The sequence below is a fragment of the Bos mutus genome, chromosome X (assembly GCF_027580195.1).
Source record: "Bos mutus isolate GX-2022 chromosome X, NWIPB_WYAK_1.1, whole genome shotgun sequence".
NCBI classification, from domain to species: Eukaryota; Metazoa; Chordata; class Mammalia; order Artiodactyla; family Bovidae; genus Bos; species Bos mutus.
In genome coordinates, this window is record NC_091646.1 from 20,345,669 (window position 1) to 20,367,054 (window position 21,386).

General features: G+C 43.6%; 1 protein-coding gene across 9 annotated transcripts in view; it reads left to right on the forward strand.

Annotated features, from left to right (window-relative positions):
* The window catches only part of ARHGEF6 (Rac/Cdc42 guanine nucleotide exchange factor 6), a 117,323-nt gene extending 98,549 nt beyond the window's left edge, over positions 1–18,774 (forward strand). For 3 of the 9 annotated variants that reach the window (XM_070366204.1, XM_070366209.1, XM_070366212.1), the window contains 10 exons: positions 2,842–2,928; positions 3,725–3,803; positions 4,780–4,925; positions 6,238–6,375; positions 7,967–7,987; positions 9,097–9,190; positions 10,297–10,386; positions 12,858–12,957; positions 14,664–14,718; positions 16,374–18,774. In XM_070366204.1, the coding sequence (XP_070222305.1) occupies positions 2,842–2,928; positions 3,725–3,803; positions 4,780–4,925; positions 6,238–6,375; positions 7,967–7,987; positions 9,097–9,190; positions 10,297–10,386; positions 12,858–12,957; positions 14,664–14,718; positions 16,374–16,514 (951 nt within the window). In that variant the 3' untranslated portion in view covers positions 16,515–18,774. The other 6 variants (XM_005907895.3, XM_070366205.1, XM_070366207.1 and 3 more) reach the window with 6 other exon arrangements.
* The last annotated feature ends 2,612 nt before the right edge of the window (positions 18,775–21,386 follow it).

Consider the following 21,386-nt stretch of genomic DNA (forward strand, 5'->3'; position numbering starts at 1 on the left):
GGTCAGAATTAGAGGCAGAGGCTTCCATGTCGCTGACAGATGTGCTTTCTTGGGAAATAAAAGTCCAGAAAGAAGCACAAAGGCCTGAAGATGGATTATATCTTTTAGGAAGGGGGCGGGGTAGGGGAAGAAGGTTGATTACATCACCTGGCATGATTTATTGGGTATTACAATCATCTTCTCCTTCCCTAAATATCTTCTTCTACTCCCTGACAGGTCTGTGTCAGAGATTCATTACTTTGGGCTAATGTGGTTACCAAAGAGGAAAGTGGGGAGGAATAAATTAGGAGTTTGGGATTAACACATACCAACTACTATACATAAAGCAGATAAACAACAAGATTCTACTGTATGCTGCTGCTGCTGCTAAGTCGCTTCAGTCGTGTCCGACTCTGTGCGACCCCATAGATGGCAGCCCACCAGTCCCCGCCGTCCCTGGGATTCTCCAGGCAAGAACACTGGAGTGGGTTGCCATTTCCTTCTCCAATGCATAAGAGTGAAAAGTGAAAGTGAAGTCGCTCAGTCGTGTCCAACTCTTAGCGACCCCATGGACTGCAGCCTACCAGGCTCCTCCATCCATGGGGTTTTCCAGGCAAGAGTACTGGAGTGGGGTGCCATTGCCTTCTCCCTTCTAGCACAGGAAACTATACTCAATATCTTGTAGTAACTTATAATGGAAAAGAATCTGAAAAAATATATATCTGAATCACTTTACCATACACTTGAAACATTGTAACTCAACTAGGCTTCAATAAACAAACACTAGAAGAAAAATAAGCAATCTCAGGTAAAATGCAGATACCCTTGGGAAAGTTACTGTAGCGACTCTAACAGTCTTTCATACCTTTGGGATAAACCTCTTGGGTAAAGCAAGAAGGAAATAGTGCCAGAAAAAGAAAGTGGAAAATAGAGGGAAATTAGGGGAGTGTGTTGTCATGGAAATTCCAGAAAGAACATTTGAAAGCGGTCAGACTGCTGAGGGCTGCAGAAGGTTCAGAGTATGGAGACCGAGAAGCCATGGGATGTCACAAAAAGGCAGTGATTGATGACTTTGAGAGAGCGATAAGGGTGCAGTTATGGAGGGATCAATGGGGAGAAGAAGAAAGCAGCCAGTAATTTGGCAATAAAACGTCAAGAAATAAAGCCACAGGGGGCAGATGACAGCCTATGAAATGGACAGGAGATGTGCCTATGCTAAAGGCAGCAGAAAAAGCGAGTTAGACAGGCGAAGTGGCTGGAAGCAGGAGCAGGAGATAAGATGTCTGTAGAAGGAAGCCAACCAAGAGAAAGATGGGAGAGAACGCAGAACACTTGTTAGAAAAATCAGCCTTGAAAGGTTGCTCTTCTCAAGCAGGAGGAAGGAGATGGAACTGGGCTTGAGGATAATTGTAGGTAAAATGGCTGGACGTGCAAGCCCAGCGACATCTTTGGCATTTACTCACTGCATATCTGCTCAAGTAGTTCAGAGAAGCATTTGTGTCCAACATTTCCTTTCAGTTCAGTTCAGTTCAGTTGCTCAGTCGTGTCTGACTCTTTGCGACCCCATGAATTGCAGCACGCCAGGCCTCCCTGTCCATCACCAACTCCCGGAGTTCACTCAAACTCATGTCCATCGAGTTGGTGATGCCATCCAGCCATCTCATCCTCTGTCGTCCCCTTCTCCTCCTGCCCCCAATCCCTCCCACCATCAGAGTCTTTTCCAGTGAGTCAACTCTTCGCATGAGGTGGCCAAAGTACTGGAGTTTCAGCTTTAGCATCATTCCTTCCAAAGAAATCCCAGGGCTGATCTCCTTCAGAATGGACTGATTGGATCTCCTTGAAGTCCAAGGGACTCTCAAGAGTCTTCTCCAACACCACAGTTCAAAAGCATCAGTTCTTCGGCGCTCAGCTTCCTTCGCAGTCCAACTCTCACATCCATACATGACCACTATTTCCTTCTTTGTTTTATGTGGGTATGATAATTACTGTGTAGTTACTGATTAACAGTAATTTTAGGAAGAGTTTAACACATGGGTTAAGAGCAGCGGTCCCCAACCTTTTAGGCACCAGACATGGGTTTTGGGGATGACAATTTTTCTACGAATGGGAGAGGGGTGGCAGGATGATCTGGGGATGATTCAAGCACATTACATGTATCGTGTACTTTATTATTATTACATCAGCTCCACCTCAGATCATCAGGCATTAGATTGCAGAGGTTGGGGACCCTTGTGTTAGAGCATAATAAATTTCTTATCACTTGAACCCCTTTATTTGGCCACTTCTCAAAGTAAAATCATTTTCACTTTGAGAACCTCAAGACTTATATTGTGCTGTGGTTGCATCACGGGCAAGAAGGCAGTAACAGTGTGACTTTTCAGGCTTCAGCTTGGGAAACAAGTGTGGTCATTTTTACTTAACTGTTGTGTATAGGACTTCCCAGGTGGCGCTAGTGGTAAAGGACCCGCCTGCCAGTGCAGGAGATGGGGGTTCAATCCCTGGGTCAGAAAAGTCCCCTGGAAAAGGAAATGGCAACCCATTCTGGTATTCTTGTCTGGAAAATTCCATGGACAGAAGAGCCTGGTGGGCTACAGTCCACAGGGTCACAAAGAGTCGGACACAACTGAGCGACTGAGCACACACGTTGTGTATAGCAAAGAGACAGATAAACTGGATTTATATACATTTCAAAGTACAATTAAACGAGTTTTCTACTTTTAAGTTGGGTATCTTTTTTTTAAAAAAATCACTATTTGTGTTTCATTGCCTTATATAAGATCTATCTTACAAAAATTCCAGAAATTCTTAATAAACAAAACGTGCAATTTCTGTTTACATGTAGTCTTTTTCCCTCCACTTCAGGAAAAAGAGGAGCGGTACCTCATGTTATTTTCAAGTGTTTTGATAATGTTATCTGCAAGTCCTCGGATGAGTGGCTTTATCTATCAGGTTAGTAGATTTCATATAAAGCAACAAGACAGATAATGAAAATAAATTTTCCTCTAGATGCACTGTTTCCACTCTGTATTAAGAGCTCCAGCCAGAAAAGGCAGAATGTTCTGACCCTTTGTATAATTAAACAATTTATGAGAGCAGATATTCCTTTGAACATAGACCTTTGTGTTAGCATAATGAGTTTATCCTGAACCTCCACTGCTCTGGTTATGAGATAGGTCATGAATGTGTAAACAGAAATCAAAGTCTGCAACTAAGTAAATTAACAGCAGCATTTTCCAGGCCTAGATCATATGATTATTGCTGAGAAGATATAAAGCTGACAGTTGCCTCTGTGATTGTCTTATTACAGTCACATTATATGACCCAAGTTTCTGAGATGGAAGTCATTCAACTCCTTAGGAAATTCAACTCCTTTCAGTTGACTCCCAAGACACTGAGTGTTATAAGTTATTGTTGCCTATCCTATCTTGGCCTAGCAATGACTAATTTTCATGAAATTTGAGTTTTTGCTTTGTTGACGGACTCTCCTGAAAATCTGTTAGAAGGGTAAACTGTGATTTAATCCTGACCTCATGATTTATGGTGTGTTAGCAAAACATAACCCACATTTTCCCGTTGCTTTCTTGTCTGATTAAAATTTAAAGCAGAGAAACACATTATCTATTGACAGACTGGAGAAATATGTCTCACCATAATTCAGCAGTGGTTCCTAAGAGGGTCAGAAAATCTAACAAAAACAGAGACATGTATAACCACAGAATTAATGGGGATGTTCTTTTTCTGGTAGGGAAAAATACCAGTAGCAGGAATGGTGGTGACTAGATTAGATGAAATTGAAGGGAATGACTCCACATTTGAAATCACAGGTAGGTAATTTTCTCTTCTTCAAATCCTTTTCGAAATGAAGTGGGGTTTAAATAAATAAACACTATTATTTTCTGTTATATAGTCCATGAGCAAGTTTTCCATGGACATGGTAAAGTGTATTCCAATTCCTTGGATAATTAGGTTACAGCAAGAGGAGGGAAGACTTGTGGTCATTCATGAGCCTCAGCTTGGCCATTAGTTTCAATCTTCTCTTGCATAAGAGCTAAGAAATAACAAGATGGACTGATGTAAATACAGTTTTATCTCCCTTCTGTCATCTATTCCCTGGTGGCAGAGGAGCCAAAGATGTGAACTTTTATCAACAATTTTATCATCAGCCTATGAATTAGCAAGATTTGTGTTTCTAAAAAGTGCTGAAAAACCATGAAACTTTCCTCACGGTTTGAGCAGTCTGCCACACCTTGGTCATGCCCCCCAACTGGCCTGTTGTCCCTTTTGCCAAACCTGTTTGATGTAATGGTTGCACGTTTTTCACTGATACAACTCAATGGCTAACACTAGGATGCTGGCCCCAGACCATAACCCCTTCTTTCCCAATAGGGAGTCCGAGATTTGGTGTTGGCCTAAAGACCAGTCTTAGTTGGATCTGGCTTCACCTTTGATATTGGGTAAAGCAGTATGCTATTCTCCTTTTAGACTATGAACTAGGTGGGCCCTGTGCTTAAATTTGGGGACTGTGAGCTTGTTTAGAGTGAAGTTTTATATTACTTCCAAGATTCTATAGGCAGTAGAAATCAAGGATGGTTTTTATAAATCAAATACAAGTATTTATATCTTTATTATCATGGCTTATCTGTTCCTGATAGAAGAGTTTCAACAGGGTTAACTCATAGCTATGAAAACTTCTCAAGATAGACACCCAAGTCCTAGCTGCACGCAGTGTGTTTATGAATGAGGCAAGCTCAAGGTCTTCCTTGTCTTTTGTTTCCAAATGCTCCTAATCGGGTGATCCAGGTAACATAGTAGAGAGAATTGTGGTCCACTGTGGCAACAACCAGGACTTCCAGGATTGGCTGGAGCATCTGTACAGGCTGATCAGAGGACCTGCCTCTTGCAGTTCATTATCCAAAACATCATCGTCGTCTTGTAGTGCTCACTCCGTAAGTAGCGTGTCTGTCCTGTCCAGGGATTATTGAGTCTCTTGTCAAATCCTGCCTACTGAGGACTTACAAGAGTGGTGAGCATGCCCTTAGCCTTTGGATAGTTTGGATTTGTAGGATTAGAAGTACAGTCAAACCTCATTAATTCTGCTTTCTTGTTATGGGGGAGGCCCATCCCAATTAACACAGAGTTTGAGATATGCAGCTTTGTTTGACAGTTATTAAGGTACTCCAACTGAACAGCTAGCAAAGTTTTTCTAACCAGAAGTCCTGCTAAGATGTTTTAGTGATAAACAGGATTTATTTTACTTAGCAACCGTTATGCTCATCAATGCTTTGGCTCCAATCCTTTGGCCACCTGATGTGCCGAGCTGACTCATTGGGAAAGACCCTGATGCTGAGAAAGATTGAAGGCAAAGGGAGAAGGGGGTGACAGAAGATGAGATGGTTAGATAACATCACTGACTCAATGGACATGAATCTGCACAAATTCCGGGAGATAGTGGAGGACAGAGAAGCCTGGGGTGCTTCAATCCATGGGGTCGCAAAGAGTCAGACACGACTTAGCGACTGAACAACAACAGCGTGCTCATATTAATAATGTGCTAAGGCAAAAGAGATAGTTTACCTTCTTAAGTACTGAAACGTCTCCATGCAATCACATTTATGCTATCACATTTCTTCATTAACCTTTAAGGGTAAACTTTGAGAGCTGCCTCCTTCTGCTGTATCACAGAGTTCACGGAATTTGAATTGATGAGATTTTACTGTACTTGCTGAGTGAGACTGAAGATGTGTTGTGTTGTCTGTTAACATTCAAACCTGTGATGCTCAAATTCCAGTTTTGAGCATCGTGTGTTGTGAGAAGAAAAGGGGCTTTTGGCATCAGATCTGGGTTCAAATCTTGACTTTGCCGATTGTTGACTGGTTACTTCGCTTTGCTAAAGTTTGCCTTAAGTTTTTCTGAAAATAACCTATGTAAGCACCTAATTGAGTGCCAAACACATGACTGAACTCATTAAATGTTGGCTGTTATTCCACTTTCCTCCCTTTCAGGGGATAAAAAAACATCTGACTTGAATGAAATTGCAGGACAGAGGGAGGGCAGGCTCATGGGATGTGGAATCAGTGTTGTGCTGTTCTTTTGAGGCCCCAAGTCTTGACTGGAGAATGCCAGTTTTCCAACTGGAGACTTGTTTTCCCATCCTTTCCTTTCTGGGCCTGGCTTTTCAGATCCAACCAAGCTATTGTTGTTCTCTCACTGTGTGGCCCAGGGTTGGGTTCATATGGCCAATTGCTACCATCTCATCAGACATTTTCCCAGTCTTTTAGCTCTACTGGACAGCCCCGAGGACCCTTGGAGCCTCCTCAAATTATAAAACCGTGGAGCTTAAGTTGTCTACGACCTGCACCTCCACTTAGACCATCAGCAGCACTAGGTTATAAAGAGGTAATTTTGCTACATATGGTATAAAATGCTTCTGACAAGCTGATTTTGTAGCTTATTAGAGATAGTTCTGTGGGGATGTGCTAGAATTGATGGTAGGCGATACAGTCAGTCAGTCTTGAGTTGCCAGACTCAGTGATTTTTTTTTTAATTTCTGAATTTTTCATTTCCCCATTGTCCATCTACACATATGTCTTAAATACCCACAGGCTTTCTGTGCACTGCCTGAGTTTCTCCGGTCTCCTCCTGAAGGGCCTCTGGTTTGCCTTTGTGATGATATGATAATTCTATAAATTGGTCATGATGTACACACATCTCAGACAAAAGTCACTTTATTAGCGTGAAATTGCTAACCAAGCAGACCCAGTTCTGCATTTTGAATCATTTTGATCTATGAAACCAAATCAGTAAAAGTTTTATGGGACCAAGCCCTGGGTCTGAACTATGAAAGCCTGAATTATTTGCTGCAGTTGGAAAGAAAGAATTTAATGAAAGGAGTGTCTTTAAAAAAGAGGCTTCTAAGCAACAACCCTAGAGGACATTTGATATTTGGGTAGAATGGGGATTTCAAGGTTTTTTTTGTTTTTTGTTTTTTTCTTGTCTCGAAGTTGCAGTCAGGAAATGCCAGTCACTGTCTTCTGAAACTGTGTGGAGTGTTACCTTTTCCATCCAAACTTTTTTTTTTTTTTTTTCCCTAGCATGGTTCTCATCATTTCAGCTTTCAGAAAAGATCCTCATTTATTAGTAACCGTTCTTTAAATAGGTCTTACTGCATGAAGATTTAAGTTTGTGACAGTTATGAGATGTGTCTTAGAATTATGGTGCCAAGGCAGCATATACTTTTGTACCAAACGTGTGTTTTTGATGCGTGATGCAGACTTAGCTCAGTTTTGAGTTTGTTTTGATTTAAAACACCGTGCCATTGTTTCACTTGTTGCCTCCAATGCTTAGTGCAGTAAAAGTAGAACAATGTTTGGATACGAGAGGATTTTTTGATCTTTTCAACCTGACATGACAGGAAAATAATCCTTGAGCTGAATCTTTATTATGTACCTCTGTTCAGAATTTGGCCAGAAAACAGCCCCAGAGATTGGCTTTGGAAATTGATCGGTGATTCCTGCAATCATCCAATTTTCTCCTCTGATTACCTTAACCAGGAGTGCCACTTCATAGTTACCTAAGTCCCCTTTTTAATGATGGATATTTTGTAATTGTCAGTTACTAAATTCAAATTAAGGTGAGCTTTGAAGGGTAAAGTTGACTTAATCCTTCACAGAACTAATCCATTAAAACTAAGGCATGATCACTTTGTTTCTGCTGGGAGAAGTGAGTTATTAATATGTTCTTACTATATAGTGTGTATTTCAGTAATTTTCAGCATTTGTAATTCTTCACAGAACTGTATTCCTTGGGCTTTTGCATGACGATATTGCATCTGAAACTAATGTGGGAAACATGATGATATTCTCTCTGTGTAATTTATGATAACACTAACATTTCAAATGTTGTTTTAGAATTATTGATAAATGGATTTGGTCACTATAACCATCGACCTCTCACGCTCATCTTCTCTTTCTTTACATATTCACTTTAGAGGATGTCTTATATCTTAAAGGTAAGGGTAGAACAATATCTTTGGTGTACAGTGACATCATTTAATGCTGTGCTGTAATCTTTGATGAATGAAGCTTTCCTTTATGCTTGTTTTGTCCCTTTTTATAATTGGTAGCTAAAATATGAAGATACATTTCTGACATGTAAGTACTTTCTTCAAAAAAGCAGGCTCTTAGGAAATATGTACAAAAATGAAAAACTCACGTGTGACAAAAATAACAGGAAAAATAGAAATAGCATGTAAAATGTCTGTTTTCCATGGGCTTTTTTTTTGCTATTTCTATTTTTCCTGTTATTTTTGTCACGTGAGTTTTTCATGTCTGTCTGCTTTCTAAGGAGATCACTGAGGCTAACAGGAAGAAATTAAATTCTTTGTCACATTTATTTGTAAGGTAGCAATTGTTATCCATTCATCCTGTATATATATTGCATGGGAGGTTGGAATAAGATGATCGCTATTTACTCGGATATTTAATGAGCACTTTTTAGACTTTCTGGTTATTCATATGGCAAATCCAACAATTCATATATCTTTTATCTGCTAATTAAAAATATGCCTTGCTTGGCTGTAAGTACATTACGTGTAACCCCGAATTATTTATCAGGAAATCTTTCATTTGGCTATTCTCTCTGAATACAGGGACTGTATTTAGTCTCTCTGCCTTAATTTTCCTGTCTGGCAAATGGAAGTTGATATTCTTCTTTGTGGGACTGTTGCTAAGGAGAATTTCTTAGTTTTGAAGCTCTTTGAAAAGTGGTCTATACCCCACTAATAGTTATAATTGTTATTTCATTCCCTTAAAATTGTATCAGTGGGGAGGATAAACCCAGTTAGGAGTAGTGTTATTTCTCTAGGAGTGACACCCATTACCATCTCTCCAGATGGTACCCTAAAGGCACTTGGCCTCCTGTATTTGCAGCTTGCCCATGCCATTCTTGGAGCCATTTTTATTGTGTATAGTATTAAATTTTGATACCCTCCTAAGTGCAACTGTAAAAATCAGAGAGCCATTCTACTTAATTTCATTTGCTCTTTTTAATTTTTTTTTTTTTTGCGGGGGGTGGGAGTGGGGAGAACCTTAATTCATGAAGAAACCTCTACCCTTATAGGAGTCTAGTAAAAGCCCCAAAACGATGAAGAAGTTTCTTCATAAAAGAAAGACCGAAAGAAAACCATCAGAGGAGGAATATGTCATCCGGAAAAGTATGTATGTGTTTTTTATTTTTAGAAAGTTGATTATAGATGAGGAATTTTTTGAAAGCAGAAAATTCGAGCAGTATGTTCTCAGCATCATCTTTCCCATAGGGAAAAATGCATTAAAAAAAAAAAAAAAAGGCTTAGCCTCCTCTCAGACTTTGGAATAAGCTGTCTCCTGCTGCTTTTCACCTGTATGATTTTTGTGTTGACTATTTGACCATACCTGGTTTAGAAATACTAAAGGGACCTATTTGCCATGGATACATTTTTCCGTTCTTAGTTTCTGAATGCCTGAGATATTTGCCTTTACTGAGACTGACTCAGTAGACCTGAAGGGAGTTTAATGTTCAGTGATGTTCTCAGTTAGTCAAGGAATCTGCCTGCTGACATACTGAAACAGGGCTGGATTTAGAGACAGACTGCAAAGTCGGTCAGCCAGTGGATACATACACATTTGCCTCTGCGGCTGGGAACAAGGCACTCTGGGACACACATGAAGGAGTAAGTGCCACTTCCTAAATGGGTGACAGAGCTGTGCCTATCAGTCAGAAATAGTCTGGATAAACCTTTGCTAGACTTTAGCTTCTGTATCCCCCATCGCCCACCCGACTCCTAGGTCTGCACATGAGCGTGTTAACAGTCACGTCTAGGATGAGTTGGAGGGGCTTGGGGAGGAGAGGGAGACTCAATGACTAGCCTGGCTGGTTGGGAAAAAAATGTGTTATGTTAGTGGTGGAAAGCTTCCTTAGAGAAGGTGAGCCTTGAAATTTGATGGAGAGGAAGGGTGTGGTGTATTGGCTGAGAACTGAGGCCAGCGCCAAGCCCAGTGCTGGCCCTGAAGCCTCTGAGGCACATGGGAGACCCTCTAATTTAGTGTTTCGAGTGGCTTCCAGAGCAGACCACTCTCGGTGCTGAACTCACTGGTGCTGACCGCAGAGCTCCTCGGGGCTACTGTCTCTGTCGCTCCACCATGACAGCTGGTCAGCTTTTCTCTCCTGCCTTGCATGAACACCACTGGTCAGAGAAGCCAGTGCCCAGAACCCGCGTGCATCATTTCGAGGGTCCAGAGGCGTGTATCTCTGTGAAAAGTCACGATTCATTACATTTGACAGGTACGGCTGCTCTGGAAGAAGATGCTCAGATTCTGAAGGTGATTGAAGCCTACTGTACCAGTGCAAGCTTTCCACAAGGCCATGGCTCAAGTAGGTTCCCCCAGCCACTTTCTCTACTGAGTGATGTTTCTTCGCTACTGCTCACTGCCTCTTGGAAAAAGAGCAAAGCAACCCAGATGGGCTGCAGGGTGTGGAAAGCAGGTGACTTGCAGCAGAGGAGTGGGTACAAGGCTGCATCTTTCAGATAAGCTGGTTTTAGCTACCAAGCGGTTTGTTTACCCACTGTTTCTTTTCACCCAGAGAGAAAGAGAGATGCAAGAATAAAAAAAAGTTGGAGGTGATAGAAATGAAAAAAAAAATTTTTTTTAAAGTCAATTTCCTTTGAAGTACACAAATACCTTCACCAACACTAGTTAGGAATTAAAGAGCCCAAAGGGTTCCTGTGTCTGTGAACTGATGCTAATCTCTTCTTATAGGCAGATTTGGAAAGGAAGTCAAAATATTATCTTTGATCAGCTGCATATTTAAGCAAACAGAGCTTCACCAAGCTCAAGTTTCAGAGTTGCTCTGAAAATCTGGAAATGTAGCTGCTTAGCAGGGCCTGTTGAGAGTGTCTACAATTTATCAGGGACCTATTAGCTGAGGGTATTTCCCCCAGCCTGAAAGTGAGCTGATGTTTTCTGATTCTTCCTTGTGCTTTTATAAAAGACATGTCACATGGCTTATGTCCTTGGCCTTTCATTATTAGAGACATTAAGGATACCTGGTGTGAGGGTCTTGCCTCTGCGGAAGACATGAGCTCTCCCTAAGGCTCCACTGGGACAGCCACTGAGCCCATGCTTGAGCGTGGGCAGGGCTTCCTCGGTGAACCACCCTGAGGGGTGCTGTCAAAGTGACATGTCTCTAAAGGCATCATGGGAAAAGCATTCTATGTGGACTTTGATACATTTGACTTTGAAGGGTAGACTGTCACACCTTGTGCTTCTCAGACCCAACCTGGCTGCAGCTTTGGGCACGCCTAGCCAGTACTCTTGCCTGGAAAATCCCATGGACAGAGGAGCCTGGTAGGCTGCAGTCCATGAGGTCACTAAGAGTCGGACACGACAGAGTGACTTAACTTTGACTCTTCACTTTCATACATTGGAAAAGGAAATGGCAACCCACTCCAGTATTCTTGCCTGGAGAATCCCAGGGACAGGGGAGCCTGGTGGGCTGCCATCTGTGAGGTCGCACAGAGTTGGACACGACTGAAGCGACTTAGCAGCAGCAGCAGCAGCAGCAGCCCTAATAACAAGATTCCAGGAGCCAGGAAAGGCAAGTGAGAGCAGTTTTTATCATAGAAACCAGGAAAGAGAGGCACACAAGGAGACACTAGAAGCAGCAGCCCTCCTGTGATATCTGACCTCACCTCCTGCCTCCTCCTGTCTTCATTCTGATAGAGACAGGAAATTTGCTCAGAGGTGCAGGCAGGCATTCTCAAGAGTCATATTGTCCCCCCTCCTCCCTGGCCTCCCTTTTACGTGTGGAAAGTGTCTAGCACAGTGCTTCGCACGCAGTAAGCCATTTAGCATCATGGTGTCATGGCGACCAACACCATACATCCCTCTCCAGCCAAAAGTCCTGCTCCCCTAAAACTGATCCCTACTGTTTCTTGCTGCATCCAGTTGGTTGGTCAGTCAGCCAGCCTGCTACCCACTTATTAAGCATCTACGAAGTCCTGGGGCCTGCAGAAGACAGAGACACATCCTCTTTGAGAAAAGCATGGAGATTGAGTGAAGGCAGTGAGTGTTCAGAAATTGAAGGGAATTGGCTTAGAAGAGAGGAAGCCAGTGGCTCAAGGAGACAGAGATTAAGGGATCTAGCTCTCAGAGGAAGGATCCAGAAGGGAGGCGGAGGTTGGAGGTGCAGGAGAGCCGTCTGGTCAGGTCCCATGGCTGCTCTGTCACCTTCTCCATCCCAGAGCCGGGAGATGGTGAGCAGACAGTGGTCAGGACGCCTGCATCTTTGCAGCTGTCGTGATCATCTCCCCACCCTCACTCTACCCTTGATCAAAATGGTCTCCACTGACTCTGCCTCATCCTGTAAGATGGAGAACCAATGGGGGTGAATGATGCTTCTGAAGACTTTTTAAGCATGTTGCATCCCCATGTAGTGCTATGTTCTGCATGATTTTTACTAAAATACAAAACACACAGAATGTAGTGTGTCATTCCCCAGAGATGGGCAGGGAGGAATGGTTGCTGGCCAGCTCTTTGCTTTGGAGGAGCCAGAACAGGAAAGGAGGGGACCTTGGTTGAGGATAATCTCACAGCAGCCTTTTCACATTGTTTCTGGATACAAAATGTGCCCCCGCCCCCAGGGTTGAAACAATGTATTCGGCCATTTGGAATTTCTCATGTCAGAAAGATTTCATCAGAAAATGTGACTGCTCTTGGGGTGCCAGTCAGCCAGATGCTATCAACAAAGACCCCTCAAAAACAATCGTAGAAAGGAACAAACCCCCAATAAATAATCTCCTCTAGTAATCCCTCTCCTCTGCCTCTGGCTACCCTTGTCTGTAGGTGCTCGCAAAGATTCCGTTCCCCAAGTCTTACTCCCCGAGGAGGAGAAACTCATCGTTGAAGAAACCAGAAGCAATGGCCAGACCATCATTGAAGAAAAGTGAGTAGAGCTGGCTAAACCTTTTCTGATATTTCCAGGGGCTGGAAAGAAGGTTCCGGCAGACCAAGCCTGCACTGAAGGGCAGACCCTCCTCATCAGAGCATGGGGCCCTCTTGGTTGATCGTACAGTTGGGAGCACAGGGGGTGCTTCTCCCACAACAAAGGGAAGGAGAAAGGAAAGGCAGAGGGGGCAGCCAGCTCCCCGGACAGGAAGGAACTTCAGGGTACAAACGAATACTGCTCCAGATGGGTTTGGGAGGCATTGGGAAGGCTACAGCACCAATTCCCCTGCCCATGGCGATGCCCCTCACATTTATGGACTCAGGCACTGGACTTTCAATATTTGACCTCATTTAAACTCCCACAGCAATCCAGTGAGATACACCACCATTGAGATTTACCACCATTACAGATGAGGAAATTGTGATTCAAGAAAGTTATGTCCTTGACCTACCTTTGCACAGTAATGAGGGTGACCTACCAGGGGAAAATCAGGTTAAATACTTGTTTAAACTTGAGTCATTTCTGAAGTCAGGCCTAAATTTGCATAGGACAGCTTGTTTCATAGCGCTTGGCACCGTCAATATATTTTTCCATCTGGTGCATGAAGTGATACGGCCAAATGATGAAGCACTCGGGCTCAAGAGAAGAACAGCCCTGGTTCAAGCCGATTCTGGTACTTGTTAGCTGTGTGACCTGGGACAAGTTCTTTCCCTTCTCTCTGCCTCAGTTTCCTCATCTATAAACTGGATGTGATAATGATACTTTCAGGGTTGTTGTGAGGTTAAATGGAATAAGAAGTACAAAGGCCAGCACATGATAATCACTCAATAAGTGATGATCATATAGTAATAGTTATTTACTCAATAGTAATAGTTATTAACTCAATAATAGTAATAGTTTAATTACTATCATTATGGCTACATTCACCCTCCCAATGACTTTATGAGGCTTTCGGGGAATGGGTTACTATCCCCATTTTGTATGTGAAGAAAATAAGACCAAGAGAGGGTGAGAAGAAAACTGGTTACCCGAGGTTAGAGGACTGGTAAGATGTCCAGTAAGTGGAACTCTGATCTCCAAAGTCCTTGTCCAGGGAGAGAGTGAGAGAGGAAATGACTCTTCTACAACTCAGCCAAGGTGCTTTATCCCTTTTGGAATACGTGGAATCTTCCAGAAATAATGCCCTGACTTTGTGTCACGTATGCTGGTGAGAAGGGCAATGTGCTCATGCAGACACTATAAGCAGGCAGGGCCTGGTGCCACCTCTCATTACAGTATGTCAGGTGATGCCCCCTGCTTCCCCCAGGAGAGAAATCAAAACCTTATGAGTAGCCCTAGTCTCTCTTTTTCTGAATTCTTCTTTTTAAAAATTGAAGTAGAGTTGGTATACAATAATATATAACTTACAGGTGTATAATACACTAGTCGCTTTTCCGTACTCACCCGAGCCGGGAAGCGAGCAGTGGAGGAGAGAAGTAATAGGAAAAGCGTGGTGACTCGGCATTGGAATGAGCTGGTGTGATGGTGGTTGTTAGCCCATAAAAATGAGGGACACAAGGGCCATTCATAGCAGTATCTCTCCCCATCCGCCAGAAAGGTCACTGGTTTTCAGAAACTGTATTTCTATAAAGCTGCTTTTCTTCTTAAGTATCACTTAATACTTCGATGCCAACTATTAATCTCTGAACTTTGTGTTGTTCTAGGAGCCTTGTCGATACTGTTTATGCCTTGAAGGATGAGGTCAAAGAGCTGAAACAGGTAATGAAATTTCTCAGATCCTAACAGCCTCCCTCTTCCCTGCCACACATGGGTAAACACCCTCAGGAGAAAGCCGGGAACAAGGTGGTGAGGTGGGCATTCTTATTTCCCATGTGTCATCCAGGTGGGTTTTGTAGATTTTACCACGTGGCCTTGGATTTCAATTTCTGAGGCTTGATTATATACCTGTTTAGCATTTAAAATAGGGTCCCAAACTTAGTTACAACTTTCATGTTCCCTGACATTTGCAAACAGAATTTAAGAAAAGATAAGTCATTCATGGGACTTCGCTGGTGGCTCAGATGGTAAAACATCTGTCTACAATGTGAGAGACCTGGGTTCAATCCCTGGGTAGGGAAGATTCCCTGGAGAAGGAAATGGCAACCCACTCCAGTACTCTTGCCTGGAAAATCCCATGGATGGAGGAGCTTGGTGCAGACTGCTGTCCATGGGGTCGCAAAGAGTCAGGCATGACTGAGCGACTTCATGTAAATAGAACCATAAGTCATGAATTGTGGGCTCCTCTGGCACTCTTCCTAGAGTTTGAGGACTGCCTGTACTTTGTGATGGGGTAAAGCCTGGATTGTAGGGAGAGAGACCAGAAGCTGGAAGATCACTTAGGAGGCTATTACAGAACTCAGGGTGAGACATGATGAGGTCCTGAGCTGAGGAGAGAGAGCCACTGAGGCTGCAGAGGAGGGACATGGAAGTAAAGGAGGTATATCACCGAGTTAGAGCCTGTGGAAAATGGTGCTATGATGTGGGAATTGAGAAAGACCCAGAGGGCTTCCCTGGTGGCTTAGTGGTAAAGAGTCCACCTGCCAATGCAGGAGACACGGGTTTGATCCCTGACCCAGGAAGATCCCACATGCCCCAGCATAGCGAGGCCTGTGCACCACAGCTATTGAGCTGGTGCTGTAGAGCCCATGTGCTGCAGCTACTGAAGCCCACATGCCTAGAACCCATGCTCTGCAACAAAAGAAGCCACTGCAATGAGAAACCTGTGCACCACCACTGGAGCGTGGCCCCCGCTCTCCAAAACTAGAGTAAAGCCGTGCAGCAACGAAGACTCAGCACAGCCAAAAATAAAGTTAATAAATAAAATTATTAAAAAAAAAAAAAGAAAAGAAAAAGAGCCAGAGATGGAAGATGAAACTTTTTCATCTGGGTATGTACTTTGATATGGTGGTGCCCTTCATGAAAATCAGAAACTACAGAAGGAAGAGATGTTTGGGTGATGGGGGAGATACTGGGTTCACTTTAGAACATAATGAACTTGAGGGCCTTATAACAAGTATAGGCGGAAATATCAAGTTGGCCCTGGGGGCTGTGGACCTGGTGCTCCTGAGCTGAGACGAGGTCAGTGCCAGAGAGAATTGGGGTGGCCTCTTCACAGATACTTGAGTTGAAAGAAAAAAAACAGTAAGTGAAAAGAGTGAGTGAGAAGAGGGCCCAGGCCAGAGCCCTAGAGAATGCTTGTCTTGATATTTCAGGGGTTGGTCAGCGAGAAGTAGAATAATCCAGAAGCTGCTGAGGGAGAGGGGTTTGAGGAGGGAGAGTGTCTTCAGTGGTGAAGGCTGCCAAGAGGTTGAGCATGAGGAGCCCTGTGGCAGGGACTGTTTGTTTGGTAACCAATCAGCCTTTTCCCATCATAGGAGAATAAAAGAATGAAGCAATGCCTGGAGGAAGAGTTGAAATCAAGAAGGGACCTAGAGAAGCTGGTCCGGAGGCTGTTGAAGCAAACTGATGAGTGTATTCGGGCCGAGTCCAGTAGCAAGACCTCCGTTCTCCCATAACCATCACTGTGCGGCTGGCAGAGGGTGCCTGTAGGGTGTCGGGAAATGTCCAGCTGAGTGATCTGACTCAGTTTGCTCACTTCTCTGGTTTTTATTTCATATCTTAGTCTCTCTGTGTGTGTATGTGTGTGTGTGTTTGGATGAGTGTTTGTGATTGTTTGGTTATTGATTGGTTGTTGATTTTTTTGACAGGAGTAAAAAAGCAAGAGGGAGTGGGAGAAGTCTCCCCAGAGTCTTTTCCATCAGTAAGCAAAGGGAAGCTATTGTAGGCAGATGACTCACAGGGTCTTCAGATGGCCTTCAACTCGTAGTGCCTCTTTACCAGCCATTATCCTTGGGTCACTCTTGTTGGGCTGGCTGCTCTCCCCAAGTGGCTGGCCATGGCTTATTAAAATGTGAACTTGACTTTCCCCCTAATGCTTTCCTCTACCTAGCAGCCCCTCAGTACCTAATTTACTGAAGGCAACATTTCTGGAACTCTGACTGGGGAAGGTGAAAGGCAAATATGTTTGCCCAGTGATCCAGCTGCCCTTCCCAGACACAGCTTGTGCCACCCTCAATACCCGCTTTTTAAAATGACTACCCTGTCTTGTCTATAAGACCAAGAAAACTGTAGCACCCTTTCTCCTTTCGTGTTGGTTTATTTTTCCATTCTGTGGGGCAGAAGCTCTGGTCACCCACGCCAACACCAAATCCATTAGCAACCTGCACTGGAGCATCTTCCCCTCAGTAGCCGACTTGCCCATCTCTTGCCAGTGCATGCTAGGTTTTGTCCCTGGCCTTCTGCTTTGTGTAGAAGTTTTCTATTTCCCCAGTGCTTTAAGCCAACCATCCCAATCAGTGTGTAAATTGGTTTGTGTGTGCTTTTGCTTTTTAAAAATATAGACTGTGAGCAGTTCCTTTTATCTACGTCACATATTCAAGTTGCATCTTCTCATCCTTCAGTCTACACTGAGGTGATGTGGCGCCCTGGCAGACAGCTTTAATTCCCTTGATTGTCCTCCCATATATGCTGTGAGATGCTGTAATAGTCATCAGCCTCTTTGAGTAGGACTCTAAGCATGATTTGCAGATATGTGCTGTTGGGCCAGTTTGTACAGCTGGAAGGAAAGGGCCCCTCTAGTAGCTGTGTGCTGGTTCCTAGCAAAGCTGATTATTTGGAACTGGTTTACTCAAGTTGTCCATCGAATCAAACCCTTGCTGAGGGTTTCTAATATCTGAGAAATTAGAACTGTGATAAACCAGGTGTAGAAGATGGTCATGGCAGGGCAGCACACATCCAAATCCAGCACAGTTGAAAGTTGCAACCTGCCCCTGTCTCTCCCAAAGAGAGGCAATTTGGCCAGATGGGGGAGATCGCTGGAAAGAGAGGTCAAGGACCAATGGACAGATCAAAGTTGTCTCCCAGATACATTCAGTAGGTACCTATAAATGTGGGTTTTGCAAATGTTTAGAAACCAAACTTGAACTCCCGAGCTTGCTAAGCCATTTTCCTTTTTAGTACAGCAGAGGGGGTCTCAACTCCCATAGCTACCTGTTAAGGGGCTGTTGACTGCTTGCTACATGGCAGAAATTACATCCTCCACAGGAAATGGACTTTTCCTGCAGACCAATCTCAGCCAACCACACACAGCCGTCTTTGGAAGCTGAAGACCGAAGAAGACTTCTTGGAATGGCTGTGTTCTGTTTTTAGCCCAATGATTTAGAGATGCCATCCTTCACTTCCAGATGAAAAACAACAATAACAAGAACACAGATCGTAGCATATGCCCTGTCTGTGGTTAGTCAATGGCTTGCAATAAATATGCAAACTATATCTGTAGGAAACATTTCTTGTGATTACAAATACTTTAGTTGATAAGGTATATAGGATTGCTTAAAATATTGACAGGTCTTTATTTTAAAGTGACATGTCCATATGCATGTTTTGGGGGTGTGGCCCTTCTGATGAGAGGCCCTAGGTACTCTGGGTAATGTAGTTTTTGCAGAGTGGTGTCCACGCTCACACTCAACAATCCTATACAGGAAATGAAGCCATGTTAACCTAACAGCAGTGTCTCCATAGTTGTGTTGTTTACAATACTCTATAAATGGGTCCCTGTAACCCTGTAGTTAAAACGGCTACCCTTCGAGGCCTTTTAGTTCCTCTTCTGTCGTGTCCCTTCTTACACAAGCTCAAATTTTCTAACTTGTTTTTATTTTGAAGACTTTTAAAATGGACATTTTCAATAAATAAGAATAACAATGCTTTATAAAATAAGTCCTGTGTTTCTTCTTCTTTTTCTTTTCTTTCTTTCTTTTTTTTTTTTTTTTTTGCTAGCTGGTGTGTGGAAAGAATTCTCATGCTGTGTCAGCTTCCTTTCCTGTTTCCCTCATCAGTTATCCATGCTCATCAGGCCCCTGAACTAGCTTCTATCTTTTTCACTCAGGGCAGATGATATTTGTTCCCCACTTTACAGAGATAATATGTCTCTTGAGGGAGAACCTCCCTTAACTTCACCACCCCTCTCCTCCTGGCCCCAAACTATAAACTGTCTGTACCTCTTCTTGCCGTTTTTCTTCAATATTAGAGATAGAGATATTCACTTTCCTCTTCAAACTTATCCCTTGATCTTCAGTCTTGTTTCCATCTCTCTGTATATTTAGCAGGATTTTGCCAATTTTGCTCCATTTTGACCACAGTTGGAATGCCAGTTTCAGCAGTCAGGGTGAAAATATTTACTCCCAAACAAGAGAGCTGCACTGGGTATTATTGGTTGCTGCTGCTGCTGCTAAGTCACTTCAGTCGTGTCTGACTCTCTGCGACCCCATAGACGGCAGCCCACCAGGCTCCCCCGTCCCTGGGATTCTCCAGGCAAGAACACTACTCAGCATCCATTCCTCCCCCTACCTTACCCCAAGGCTAAAAAATAACTATCTCAGACTCTCTTGCAGCTAGGATTCTGGATACAACATGGGTTCTGATACATTTTCAGTTCTGCCAATGAGATGCCTTTGCACAAGGTTGAAAGGCTTCAGTTAGGGAGAGGCTCTCTTCCCCGGGGCTTGGTGGCTGGCCGGGAGATCCAAGGAGATGTTTGTGGCTTCTGTACTACATTCTGTACTCACAGCTTTGTGGGTGACAGACTCTAGCAGCAGCCGTATCCCCTGAAGCTAGATTTGGATCACGACCACTGTGCTATGACCTTGATAGCCATTAGGCTAATGAAAGCCCCCTGACTTCCACTTCTGTAGTCATCAATTTTGTAGGAACCTGATACTACTTTTCTGCTTGAGATCGCTTCAGTGGTTTATGTTTCCTACACTGAAGCAATAACTATAACACCGTACCTTCTGTGTGCGAGGCTCAGCGCTGTTTTACATGGTTAAACTCCTGTAACCCTCCAAACAACCCCATTAGGTATTCACTATGAATATCCCCATCTTACAAGTGGGCTTCCCTGGTGGCTCAGAGGTTAAAATGTCTGCCTCTAATGCGGGAGACCTGGGTTCTATCCCTGGGTCAGGAAGATCCCCTGGAGAAGGAAATGGCAACCCACTCCAGTATTCTTGCCTGGAGAATCCCACGGATGGAGGAGCCTGGTGGGCTACAGTCCATGGGGTCGCAAAGAGTCGGACATGACTGAGTGACTTAACTTTCAACTTTAACTTTCTTACAAGTGAAGAAAGGTACAGTGATTGAACAATATGCTACTGTGTGTGGAGCAGGGACTTGAAACCCTGGTCTGTCTGCCTCTTGGATCCGTGTTCTTTCTACCGCATTGCCTCTTCTACACATGACACTTGCCTGGTTGGCTTCTACCTTGGCCATCTACTCTCCTGAAGTCACTAATGAGCTCCTATTGACAAATGTAGGGAGCACTTTTCAATATCCATTCTGACCTCTCTTCAGTATGTGACCTTTTGTTATTCAGTTGCTAAATCATCTCAGCTCTTTGTGATCCTGTGAACTGCAGCATGCCAGGCTTCCCTATCCTTCATTATCTCCTGGAGTGTGCTCACACTCATGTCCATTGAGTCAGTGATGCTGTCTAACCATCTCATCCTCTGTCATCCCCTTCTCCTCCTGCCTTCAATCTTTCCCAGCATTAGAGTCTTTTCCAGTGAGTCAGCCCTTCATATCAGGTGGCCAAAGTATTGGAGCTTCAGCTTCAGCATTAGTCCTTCCAATGAATATGCAGGGTTGATTTCCTTTAGGATTGACTGGTTGGATCTCCTTGCAGTCCAAGGGACTTTCGAGAGTCTTCTCCAGCACCACAATTCAAAAGCATCAATTCTTTGGCACTCAGCCTTCTTTATGGTCCAACTCTCACATCCATACGTGACTACTGGAAAAACCATAGCTTTCACTATGTTGACCTTTGTCCCTTGCCTCCTTGTTAAATCTCTACTTCCTTGGCTTTCATGATCCCAACTTTCCTGGCATTCATTCAATCTTTCTGACCACCCCACAGTCTGCTTTGCTGAATATGCCTCCTGCCTGCCCCATGAATGTTGCTGATCCTTAATGCTCTTTTCCTCTTCTCTCTCTTTCTATTGCCTCTTCCTGGACAATCTTGTCTATTCCTATAACTTCATTTATCAAAGTACAGATGACTCCCTTGTCCATATTTTTCCATCCTGAACTTTCTCCTGAGCTCCAGACCCATGGAGGCAGCTACCTTGTGGACATCGCAGTTTGGATGTCCTACAGCACCTCAGAGTCAGCGTGTCCCAAACTGGACCCCTCATTTGTAGTCCCAGATCTGCTCTTCCAGTGTCTCCTATCCCAATAAATGGCATCCCTGGCCACTTAGTTGCCCCAGCCAGAAAAACAGACATTATCCTTCATTCCTTTCTCTCCCTCAACCCTGTATAAATGTATTTATACAT